Source organism: Coenobita brevimanus, chromosome 108 (assembly GCF_032717465.1).
Source record: "Coenobita brevimanus isolate Jiangsu-jjx chromosome 108, ASM3271746v2, whole genome shotgun sequence".
Lineage (NCBI taxonomy): Eukaryota > Metazoa > Arthropoda > Malacostraca > Decapoda > Coenobitidae > Coenobita > Coenobita brevimanus.
The window spans coordinates 5,522,229-5,535,633 of record NC_137061.1 but is presented as its reverse complement, the minus strand read 5'-3'; the positions used below and the strand labels follow the sequence as shown (position 1 = coordinate 5,535,633).

Genomic DNA, 13,405 nt, shown 5'->3' with positions numbered 1-13,405 from the left:
CCACATCGAATATGATGATGATTATTATTATTATTGACTGTCAGGACATTGCTATTCCTCACCCTGCCCTAGGGTGGGAAAGGAGGTCTGGATGATGATGATGGTGATGATCTCTATCTATCTATCTATTGCCAGACACCTCAATCCCATTTGGGGTGGCCACAAACAAATCGCCTCCACGTCGCCCTGTCCCCTGCCATTTCACTGCCCTGCTCCCAACTCACACCCCCCTCTCTCATATACCTCTCCACCCCATCCTTCCATCTCATCCTCGGCCTCCCCCTTCCTCTTCCCCCCTCCACCTCACTCACATACACTCTTTTCGTCAGTCTCTCACCTTTCATCCTCTCCACATGGCCAAACCACCTCAGTGTGTTAATCATAACGCTCCCTATCACATCCACATCCACACCACAACACTCCTTTATATCCTCATTCGTCAGCCTGTCTCTCCATGTGACTCCTCAGGCTCCTCTTAAATAACTCATTTCCACTGCTCTCACTCTTGACTTGTGTCCTTCCAACCACGTCCAAGCTTCACTTCCATACGTTAGAGTTGGTATCACAGTACTGTCATGTAGTAACTTTTTCACTTCCATGCTCACTTCCCTGTTTCTTATCACTGCTTTCAAAGAACCAGCAACCTTTCTTCCCTGCTGTATCCTTTCAAGCACTTCACCCTCCAAACCTCCATCCTTACTCATCACACTACCCAAGTACTTAAACGTACTCACATTTTCCAATTCCTCACCATCCATCCTCGCAGTACATTCACTGACTTCACCTCTCTCAAAGACCATCACTTTACTCTTCCCTACATTCACCTTTAGATCCTGTTTCTTACATACTCTCTCAAACTCATCCACCAAGCCTTGCAGCTCCCCTTCGTCTTCACTCAACAACACAGTATCCTCTGCAAACAACAGTACAGGGAACACTATCCCCTCTCACCAGGGCCACTCCAACATCCACTACCCTACCTTGTACCTCTTTTATTACCCCATGCATGTACAGATTGAACAACCATGGAGACATGACACATCCCTGTTTCAACCCAACCTTCAAAGAGAAAAATTCACCTAGTTCACCATCCACACGCACTGCAGCCTTAGCACCATCATACATACTCTTCACAGCATTCCTCATCTTCCCATCTACTCCATATATTCTTAATACTTTCCACAATCCTTGTCTATCCACCCTGTCATATGCTTTCTCCAAATCCATGAAAGCCGTATACAACTTCTTTCCCTTCTCTAGAAACTTTTTCACTAAAGATCTAAGAATGAATATCTGATCTACACAACCTCTTCCCTTCCTAAAGCCTCCCTGTTCTTCTCCAACTAATTCTTCTGTTCTTTCTCTAACTCTGTCAATAAATATCCTACTATACACTTTTCTTATTATACTAAGAAGACAAATGCCCCTATGATTACCACACACTTTTTTTTCCCCATTTCCTTTATACAAGGGAATAATTATACCTGACTTCCAATCCTCCGGGACTCTACCTTCCTCCCAGGCCAATCTGCACATTCTCCACATCCATTCTACTACTATCTCTCCCCCATGCTTCAGGGTTTCACCACACACTACATAAATTCCTGGGTCTTTCCCCAGTTTAACTTTCTTCAGTGCTTCCACAACTTCTGTCCTACTGATTTCTTCCTGTCTTCTCACCTCCCTCCTTCTCCTAGCCATTCCCCAGCCACTTATACTCGCATTACTTCCATCCTCTATGTTCAGCAATTCCTTAAGTGTTCTCTCCATCTGCTCACTTTTTCTCCCTTCTCCACTAGTAATCTACCATTTTTATCTTTCACTCCTCTACTAACCTCACTTCCACCCTGTCTTACTCTCTTCACCTCTTTCCAGAACATTTTCTTACAGTCCCTCCACTTTACACTCAAATTCCTTCCGAATTCCTCATCCACTCTCTTCTTACTCTCTCTGACTAATCTTTTCACCTCTCTCTTTCTTTCTACATATAACTCTCTCTTCCGCCTCTCAACTTCTTCCACGCCCCTATTACTCATCCATTCATTGTATGCGTTCTTCTTCTTTTGTGCCACAGCCTGTCTCACCTCTTCAGTCCACCACGCTGTTTCTTGCACCCCCCTCCGTCTTCTCTTCCTCCTACACACCACATCACATGCTGCACATATTTCTTCTGTGAATATCCTGCACACACCTTCCATGTCCTCCATCTGCTCCATTTCATATTTGCCCAATCATTCCTCCACTTCTCTCTTATACTCTGCCTTTTTCTCATCCTCTTGTAACCTTTCCACTCTCCTTGCAACTACTCCTTCCTCTCTGCTTTCCCTTCTTCTATTCCTCCATCTTACTTGGATCCTAATTCTGTCCACCACCAAGTAGTGGTCAGAGAGTCCACTCCCCCAACCTCTATAAGCTCTTGCATCCATTACACATCTTCGCATCCTTTCATCCACACACATAATCAATCATTGCCTTCCTTTCATTCAGTTCACCACCCACCCTTCTCATCACTCGCCATGTATACCTGTGGATCATTTTATGCATGAAGAGGGTATAGGCTATGATGATGATGATGATGATGATTATTATTCATATTATTGTTAACATTATTATTATTATTATTATTACTTTCATCATTATTAGTATAATCATTATTATTATTATTTCACTGGGTGTAGAGTTCATAGTTCTCCCATTTTATTTCCTTCTCTCAGTTTTGAATGGAATGTCAAAAAGACAGTGTACAAATGAGAATATACTGCACCTTTAATAAGTATGAACATTTTTATGTACAGTATAAAATATTTAATGTATTAGCAGAGACATTTATACTCTTTAGTTATTGTATCGTACGGTGTTGTGGTGTTGATGTGGGTGTGTGGGGAAGCATTAGGAGAAATACATTGAGATGCTTTGGCCATGTGGAGAGGATGCAGAATGAGAGGCTGACTAGGAGAGTGTACGTGAGTGTGGTAAAGGGAAGAGAAGGCCGAGGTTTAGATGGAAGGATTAGGTGAGAGATACATGAGAAAGGAGGGTGTGAGTTGGAGGGAGGGCAGCCAAATGATAGATGACAGGGTGGCATGGAGGCAATTTGTTTGTAGCCACCCCTTATGGAAGTAAGGTGTCTGGTGATAGAAAGAGAACAAGGCATTAGTGATGATGATGACAATGATAAGAGTGATGATAATGATGATGTATTCTAGCATCTTTCCTCATAAACCCTTTTCTAAACGTATATCTGTAGCTTGGTGCCTCTGTGCCGGAGAGGGAGTGAGGTATGTGAGAAGTGCATGGAGATCCTCCAGAGTATAATGGATTGTCAGCATCCTGATATACAGATGAGGCTTTCTGACCTACCTCCACTGCCTGATCAAGAGTAAGTATAGTCTTGTTACTTGTCTTATTTTCCATGATAATTATAGAACAAGATGAGAAGCCTACATAAAGTGTTGTGTACCATGGGTGGAGAGGAGCAGCTACAGTGTTCACCCAGGAGCCAAACCACCTCATATTTCCCCACACCTTGCCATGGGGAATTAATTCAGATTGGCTGGCTTCTTGCAGGCATTCTCATTGGCTGGTGCATTGTGGGGTTCTCCCAGGCACTGGTTGGCTTTTGCGTATGAGCAGTTGATACGCCTTGCACCCCGATATTGCATAGAACCATCAGTTACTTCCCATTTCGACACCGGATTTTATATATATATATATATATATATATATAAATATATACTGTGGGCAAAGACTTCAGGGCATATCCCCAAGGCCTAGTAGTCCTCCTGCATCTCCACGTCACCACATCGGCACGAACACCCACCACCCATATTGAATATATGCTAGAGCTGTCTCATACAGGACTGGTGTATTGGTATTAGCAAGGGTGTTTCCACGACATGTTGGCAGGTCATCTGGTAGATCAGTTAAGTTTACTTTTTATGAAATTCAAATCTATAAACTGTTCCCTGCCCCAGTGGGGATTTGAATCAGGGTCTGTTAGGACTGCAGTCCACCTCTCTACCGATTGAGCCACTGCTGGATATTGCTTTAATACCACCCTTGTGCAGTGCGGTGCGGTGAGGATCTGTCCGTTCTCCCCTTTGGGGCTAAGATGCGAATGAATGTGTTTGAATGGATGAGTAAATGGGGAGTGTGTCGTCCTGTCTCGGCTACCTCCCTTTCCTTGGGGGAAGCAGCCTAGGTATATAGATAGATAGATAGACCACCGACCCAACCAGGGGCGCACCCAGAAACTGAGTAGGGGAGGTTTCCAAATTACTGACAAGTCCTTGTGAGCAAAACAAACCCATACAGCTGTGGGGTCCTGGGAGGGAGTACTGTAGGCCCCTCAGAATTTTTTTTTGGATATCTAACCAATAATTGATGAACAGATCCATCCATCCATCCATCATCCAATCCTACGTTGCCCCATGAGGAGCGTAGGAGCCCGGGGGTAGGCAGTTGGACCTGACATTTAAGATGAGAGTGACCAGCCTCACTCATCCCTGAGTGGCATTACGTGAGCAATAAACCCCAACCATCCCTTGGATGTAAACCTTCACTGGCTCAATTCAATTGGAGTACAATAATTACCCACTAAACCACCAGGCACCAAAATTTGGTTATCTGGTTACTGCCTAGCATAGTAAATGGTTTCCTGGTGTACAGGAAACCATTTGGTTTGTCACTCAGAGTCACCCACAGGCAGAAGGAACAGGAAAGAATGAAAGAAAGACAGAAGAGGGAGTGTAAAGTCACCCGCAGGCAGAAGGACGAGAAAAGCCTGAAGGAAAGAAAGACAGAAGAGGATGGAAGGAAAGAAGGATGTAGGAGAGGAAAGGGCAGACACCTGAGAGCAGCACTACATCGATTGAGTGGATGGTGAGTGCCCCCACCTCACTGCAGAAATTCAAATCCATAAACTGTTCCCTGCCCCAGTGGGGATTTGAACTGGGGTCCGTTAGGACTGCAGTCCACCTCTCTACCGATTGAGCCACCGCTGGATATTGCTTTAATACCACCGACCCAACCAGGGGCACACCCAGAAACTGAGTAGGGGAGGTTTCCAAATTACTGACAAGTCCTTGTGAGCAAAACAAACCCATACAGCTATGGGGTCCCGGGGAGGGATACTGTAGGCCCCTCAGAATTTTTTTTGGATATCTAACCAATTATTGATGAACTGATCACTGCACTAAAATAATTCAATCAATGTATTAATTGTTTTGCTTTAATGCTTGGTGGTAGGTGGGGGTGCTCACCATCCACTCACTTGATGTAGTGCTTCTCTCAGGTGTCTTCGCATTCCTCTCCTCCATCCTTCTTTCCTTCCATCCTCTTCTGTCTTTCTTTCCTTCATTCTTTCCTCGTCTTTTTGCCTATGGGTGACTTTACACTCCCTCTTCTGTCTTCCTCTCCTTCATTCTTTCCTCTTCCTTCTGCCTGTGAGTGACTCTAGATTGAGTGACAAGCCAAATGGTTTCCTGTACACCAGGAAACCATTTACTATACTGGGTGGTAACCATATAACCAAATTATGGCACCTGGTGGTTTAGTGGGTAATTACATCACTCCAGTCGGATTGAGCCGATGAAAGTTTATATCCTAGGGGTGGTTGGGGTTTATTGCTCATGTATTGCCAGTCAGGGATGAGTGAGGCTGGTCACTCACATCTTAGATGTCAGGACCAACTTGCCTAGCCCCTTGCTCTACGCTGCTCATGGGACAACATAGGATTGGATGATGGATGGATGCTTTAGCGCTCTTACAATTTAATAAGGGTGCGAAAGGGAGAGTCTGGGAAAGAAGAATGAGTAAAAGCAGAGGATGGAAGGATGTTAATTGGGATGGATGCAGTAAGGAAGAGATGGGCAGAGTATTTTGAAAGATTGTTAAATGTAGAGGAGGAAAGGGTGGCTGAGATTGTGGCAGATGGAAGGGTGCAAGGAATAAATGTGTTGGGAGAGTTGAATGATTCTTTGATCATGAAGGAGGAAGTGGAGAAGGCAGTAAAGGAGATGAAAACAGGGAAAGCTGCAGGTATGGATGGGTGTGCTGTGGAATGCCTGAAAGGTGGTGGAGTGACCATTGTTGACTGGTTAGTAAGATTGTTGAATGTGTGCTTTGTGAAAGGTATGGTGCCAGTTGACTGGGCAAGTGCTTGTGTGGTCCCATTGTATAAAGGCAAGGGTGGTAAGTATGAATGTACTAGCTTTAGGGGTATAAGTCTGTTGAGTGTTGTAGGTAAAGTTTATGGTAGAGTGTTAATTATGAGAGTTAGAGAGGGTACAGAGGGAGTGATTGGTGAAGAGCAGTGTGGCTTTAGGAGAGGGAGGGGATGCGTGGATCAGGTGTTTGCTGTGAGACAAGTGTGTGAAAAGTATTTAGCGAAAGGCAAGGATGTGTTTTGGGCATTCATGGATTTAGAGAAAGCGTATGATAGAATTGATAGGGAGGTTTTGTGGACTGTTTTAAGATTGTATGGACTTGATGGTAGGTTACTAAAAGGGGTGAAAAGTTTTTATGTACATAGTAGAGCGTGTGTAAGATTGGGAAATGCTGTGAGTGACTGGTTTCCTGTCAGAGTGGGGCTGTGACAGGGATGTGTGATGTCGCCTTGGTTGCTTAATATTTACATGGATGGTGTTGTAAGGGAGGTGAATGCAAGAGTTGTAGGTGGAGGTCTGAGTCTGGTGAATGTTGATGGTGGAGAGTGGAATCTGAAGCAGCTGCTGTTTGCAGATGATACTGCACTGGTGGCTGATTCAGAGGAGAGATTGAGACAGTTGGTAGAGGAGTTTGGAAGGGTGTGTGAAAGGAGGAAATTGAAAGTAAATGAGAATAAGAGTAAAGTGATGAAGTGTACGAGGTTGGTAGATGGTAGGGGGATGAATATAGCTTTGAATGACGAGTTGCTTGAGGAGGTAGAGTGTTTTAAATATCTAGGGTCACATGTTGCTGTGGATGGAAGAATAGATGCAGATGTGAAGTTTAGAATAAATGAAGTAGGAAAGGTGCTGGGAGGAATGAAAAAAGTGTTTAGATGTCGTTCGCATAGAATGGATGTAAAGAGAAGGTTGTATGAGGGTGTTGTGGTACCGACTGCGTTATATGGGGCTGAAACATGGAATATGGGTGTAGCAGAAAGGAAAAGTTTGAATGTAATGGAGATGAGGTGTCTGAGGAGTATGTGTGGAGTGACGCGTATGGATCGAGTGCGAAATGATGAAGTGCGAAGGAGAACTGGAGTTGTTCGGGAGATGGCTGGTAGAGTTGAGCAGAGGGTGTTGCGATGGTTTGGGCATATGGAGAGAATGGATAATGAGCGATTGGTGAATAAGATAACTAGATCTGATGTGAGAGGTGTAAGGCTGAGAGGAAGACCACGAATAGGATGGATGGACAGTGTGAAGAGAGCACTGGATGCGAGAGGGATGTCTGTTGAGCAAGGAAGAGTGGCTGTGCGTGACAGAAATAAATGGAGAGAAATTGTGAATGAATAAGTGATGACGCAGCCCTGAGGGGATATTCTCCTGCATTTGGTCTGATCAGCTAGTCAGGTCAGGTGCAGGTAAGGGGATGGGTCTGTTATGATGTGGCAGGGGTAAACCAGCTCTGCTGTCGGGCCCTGCTGCAGATGTCACTGATTGCATTGCTCAGTTGACCCTTGTGTGGTGTGGTGCGGTGAGGATCTGTTCGTTCTCCGCTTGGGGCTAAGATGCGAATGAATGTGTTTGAATGGATGAGTAAATGGGGAGTGTGTCGTCCTGTCTCGGCTACCTCCCTTTCCTTGGGGGAAGCAGCCTAGGTATTTAGATAGATAGACAATTTAATAAACGCACATCATAACAATGCACATCATATCATAACTTATTAAACAGACATCATCAATATTTGACATTGCATGGCAGTGCTGAATTGTATTCAGATGATTCAGGTGTATAAAGTTATCTGGCGTGGGGTGAAGTCTGATTGTCAGAGTAGGCCTGGTCAAACTGCAAGGAATCAGACTGAGCGGGGTTTCCGGGCAACCAGGAAACCCCTCTAGGTGCACCCCTGGAGCCAACTGTGCCTGCAATTGCATTGGTGTGGATATTGCAGCAACGGATAATTGAGAGCTTACTATACTGTACATACATATATATCTATCTATCTGTCATCCAATCCTACATTGCCCCATAAGGAGCGTAGGAGCCAGTGGCTAGGCAGTTGGTCCTGACATTTAAGATGAGAGTGACCAGCCTCACTCATCCCTGAGTGGCATTACATGAGCAATCAACCCCAACCACTCCTTGGATATAAACCTTCACCGGCTCAATCCAACTGGAGCGCAATAATTACCCACTAAACCACCAGGTGCCAAAATTTGGTTATATGGTTACCACCCAACGTAGTAAATAGTTTCCTGGTGTACAGGAAACCATTTGGCTTGTCACTCAGTGTAGAGTCACCCACAGGCAGAAGGAAGAGGAAAGAATGAAGGAAAGAAAGACAGAAGAGGTAGTGTAAATTTACCCGTAGGCAGGACAAGGAAAGAATGAAGGAAAGGAAGACAGAAGATGATGGAAGGAAAGAAAGATGGAGGAGAGGAAAGGGCAGACACCTGACAGCAGCACTACATCGATATATATATATATATATATATATATATATATATATATATATATATATATATATATATATATATATATATATATATATATATATATACAGTATATATATATATATATATATATATATATATATATATATATATATATATTATATGTATGTGGAATAACTGAAACTAAATGGAAAGGTGAGAGGGTGAGAGTATGGGAGTATGGATGGGGTATATGTGCAGGAGTAGGTGGGAATGAGAGGGCAAAAGAAGGAGTGTGTATAGTTGTGACTAAAAGATGGAAGAACATATGAGAGTATAGATCAGTTGGGTCAACGATTGTGCGGATTGAAAGTTGGAATACAAATGTGGGCGATTGTGTGTGTGTATGTGCCAACGCAAGATCGTGCAAGCAGAGTGAGAGAAGAGCTCTGGACAGTTGTGGAAGTGTGCATGGAAAAGTTTGGAAGGAATGAGAGAGTGTTTTTGATCAGTGATATGAATGGTAAAGTAGGGAATGTGAAGGCACAAAAGAAGAACACATACAATGAATGGATGAGTAATAGGGGCATGGAAGAAGTTGAGAGGTGGAAGAGAGAGTTATATGTAGAAAGAAAGAGAGAGGTGAAAAGATTAGTAAGAGAGAGTAAGAAGAGAATGGATGAGGAATTTGGAAGGAATTTGAGTGTAAAGTGGAGGGACTGTAAGAAAATATTCTGGAAAGAGGTGAAGAGAGTAAGACAGGGTGGAAGTGAAGTTAGCAGGGGAGTGAAAGATAAAAATGGTAGATTACTAGGGGAGAAGGGAGAAAAAGTGAGCAGATGGAGAGAACACTTTAAGGAATTGTTGAACATTGAGGATGGAAGTGATGCGAGTATAAGTGGCTGGGGAATGGCTGGGAGAAGGAGGGAGGTGAGAAGACAGGAAGAAATCAGTAGGATAGAAGTTGTGGAAGCAATGAAGAAAGTTAAATTGGGGAAAGCCCGAGGAATTGATGGAGTGTGTGGTGAAATGCTGAAGGATGGGGGAGAGAGAGTAGTAGAATGGATGTAGAAGATGTGCAGATTGGCCTGGGGGGAAGGTAGAGTCCTGGAGGATTGGAAGTCAGGTATATTTATTCCCTTGTACAGAGGAAAAGGGGAAAAAGAAGTGTGTGGTAATCATAGGGGCATTTGTCTTCTTAGTATAATGAAAAGTGTATGGTAGGATACTTATTGACAGAGTTAGAGAAAGAACAGAGAAATTAGTTGGAGAAGAACAGGGAGGCTTTAGGAAGGGAAGAGGTTCTGTAGATCAGATATTCATTCTTAGATCTTTAGTGGAAAAGTTTCTATAGAAGGGAAAGAAGTTGTATGCGGCTTTCATGGATTTGGAGAAAGCATATGACAGGGTGGATAGACAAGGAGTGTGGAAAGTGTTAAGAATATATGGAGTAGATGGGAAGTTGTTGAATGCTGTGAAGAGTATGTACGATGGTGCAAAGGCTGCAGTGCGTGTGGATGGTGAACTAAGTGAATTTTTCTCTTTGAAAGTTGGTTTGAAACAGGGATGTGTCATGTCTCCATGGTTGTTCAATCTGTACATGCATGGGGTAATAAAAGAGGTACAAGGTAGGGTAGTGGATGTTGGAGTGGCCCTGGTGAGAGAGGATAGTGTTTGGAAACTCCCTGTACTGTTGTTTGCAGATGATACTGTGTTGTTGAGTGAAGACGAAGGGGAGCTGCAAGGCTTGGTGGATGAGTTTGAGAGAGTGTGTAAGAAACGGAATCTAAAGGTGAATGCAGGGAAGAGTAAAGTGATGGTCTTTGAGAGAGGTGAGGTTAGTGAATGTACAGCGAGGTTGGATGGTGAGGAATTGGAAAATGTGAGTACGTTTAAGTACTTGGGTAGTGTGATGAGTAAGGATGGAGGTTTGGAGGGTGAAGTGCTTGAAAGGGTACAGCAGGGAAGAAAGGTTGCTGGTTCTTTGAAAGCAGTGATAAGAAACAGGGAAGTGAGCATGGAAGTGAAAAAGTTACTACATGACAGTATTGTGATACCAACTCTAACGTACGGAAGTGAAGCTTGGACGTTGTTGGAAGGACACAAGTCGAGTGAGAGCAGTGAAAATGAGTTATTTAAGATGAGCCTGTGGAGTCACATGGAGAGACAGGCTGACGAATGAGGACATAAAGGAGCGTTGTGGTGTGGATGTGGATGTGATAGGAAGTGTTATGAGGACCACACTGAGGTGGTTTGGTCATGTGGAGAGGATGGAGGATGAAAGACTGACAAAGAAAGTGTATGTGAGTGAGGTGGAGGGGGGAAGAGGGAGGGGGAGGCTGAGGATGAGATGGAGGGATAGGGTGGAGAGGTACTGTATATGAGAGAGGGGGGTGTGAGTTGGGAGCAGGGCAATGAAATGGCGGGGGACAGGGTGACTTGGAGGTGATTTGTTTGTGGCCACCCCAAACGGGATTGAGGTGTCTGGCAATAGATAGATAGATAGATAGAAAGGGAGGCGAAGGAAAGGTTTAGGAAGTGGAGAGATGGTATGGGGCACAAGGGCTTAAGGGTACATGCAGATAAAGCAAAAGTGATGATATCTAGGGTTGGTGACGATACTGTCAAAGACAAGGGAGAGTGGCCATGTGTAGTTTGGCACAAGGGCATGGGAAGTAATTCTATCTTGTGCAGTGTTTGTGATAAATTGGTGCACAAGAGATGTAGTGGTATCAGAGGTAGACTGTGAGATACTGTTGATTTTATGTGTATGGTGTGTCGGGGAGAGCAGGTGGAGATTGTCTGGCGTGAAAGGATTGAACTTGCTGGTGAATCTCTTGAGTGTGTGGAAGAATTTTGTTATTTAAGAGACATGTGTGCTGGAGGTGGGGCTGGATCTAGCACTGTGGCTAGGGTGAGAAGTGATTGGAAGAAGTTCAGGGAGCTCTTGCCTCTCCTGACATTAAGAGGACTCCCCCTACGTGTTAAGAGGTCTTTGTATGCAGCATATGTTAGGAGTGTAATGCTGTATGGTAGTGAGACCTGGACAGTAAAGGAGGAGGTTATTCACCAGCTCAGACGTACAGAAATGACAATGATTAGGTGGATCTGTAGTGCGTCCCTGCATGCAAGGTCCGGGGGGGCTGGGTTTACAATGGTAGAGTTGAGAGGTAGGATGGGACTGGAGTGTATTGGTGTTGTGATGAGGAGAGGTAGATTGAGATGGTTTGGACATGTGGAGAGATTGGGGGATCATAATTGGGTGAGGAAGGTGAGAAGTGTTAATAATGGAGGTGGGGTTATGAGGGGTAGACCGAGAAAGACATGGGACGAGGTCATTAAGTGTGACCTAAGGGTTAAAGGACCAAACAGGGAGGCTGCAATGGATCGTGCAGCAGGAAAGCTGCCATTAGGTGACCAAGGCCGACTCCTGGAAGCATGTTGGAGCCTTTAAAAAATAAAATGAAATGAAATGATGAAACAATATACCGTATATATGTATATATATATATATATATATATATATATATATATATATATATACAGTACAATCCCAGTTAACCGGGTGGCTTGGGGAATTTACCTTCCCGGTTACAGATTTTTCCCGTATTTCTGATTTTCAAGTCAAATCTATACAAAGGCTATCACAGCAGTAAATATAATTCAGGTACTCACCAGTCACATTAGGGGTTACACTAAGAGATTCCACCTGAAAAACTGCCTTGTAAACACACACCATGGTCATAACGGACGTGCGTGCAATGTCTAGCAATATGCAGTACTGCAAATTGCACTAGTCCATTGTTTACCGAATTACTGTATTCATTATATGTACTGTACTCATAAAAATTGAAAAATAAAATAAAGAAATAAAAGCTTGAACATTTATTAGTGAACTGATGATGTGTTAAGACTGCACTGCAGAATTATCATGACACCTGTGCCCCCGCGTGAGTTTGTTTACGTTTCCGACTGTTCTTCTTCTTCCCCACTTGACCTCCATCACTCCACACGTTCTTCTTCTTCCCCACTTGACCTCCATCACTCCACACCTCACCCGCCACTCAGCTGTTTTGCAGAAAATAAAATAAATGATGTATGTATGAAATGCAGGCATATTATTTATTTATTTTTCTTCCAACAAAGTAAACTTTCATTCTTATTAACATTCATATTCGGCCATTAGTGTTTTATAATGTTCGCCTTTTTCAAGTCTGTTGCATGTGTCCAGCTTCTGTTTCAAGGTAAGCACGATACGCTTACGTTTAGTTTGCAATTTAGGCATTTTGGAGTGTACAAATTACCATCTATCAGTGGAACACAATGGCAAGAGAGCTTGTTTACTGTCTGGTGGCAAAACGCAGACTGGTGATTTTTGGAGGGTGTGGAGGATGACTGAATTCATGTAGGGGAAAGAGGGGGAGAGGAGGGGTGGTTAAGAGGATTTGCTAGGGATTTACATTAGCCGGAAATGCTTTCACCTCGCTTTGTCTGACTTCACCCAGCCTCGCATGACACGATCAAACGGCGGTTTGGCGGTCCATTCAAATTGGCGCACTAATATAACTTACCGACATTTTTACCAGCCCTTGAATTTTCCCGTTGTTCTGAGTATTCCGTTTGTCTGGATACCAGATAGCTGGGATTGTACTGTATATATATATATATATATATATATATATTTATGCGAGGAAGAAGGAACCAAAGGCCATGAGCCCGCAATAAGAGTTCCCCCCTAGAGAAAAACAAAATACAAGAGAGAGCCAAATTCAAGATCCATTCATTTCGAGATGCCTGGACACACTGCTTTGGAAAGACTGGAGA

General features: G+C 43.7%; 1 protein-coding gene across 1 annotated transcript in view; it reads left to right on the top strand.

The window, feature by feature from the left end:
- LOC145416941 (serine-protein kinase ATM-like) overlaps positions 1 to 13,405 on the top strand; it is a 505,436-nt gene that overhangs the window by 250,578 nt on the left and 241,453 nt on the right. The window contains exon 28 of the mRNA XM_080285796.1: positions 3,248 to 3,379. Coding sequence (XP_080141922.1) covers positions 3,248 to 3,379 — 132 coding nt within the window. The remainder of the gene's footprint in view (positions 1 to 3,247; positions 3,380 to 13,405) is intronic.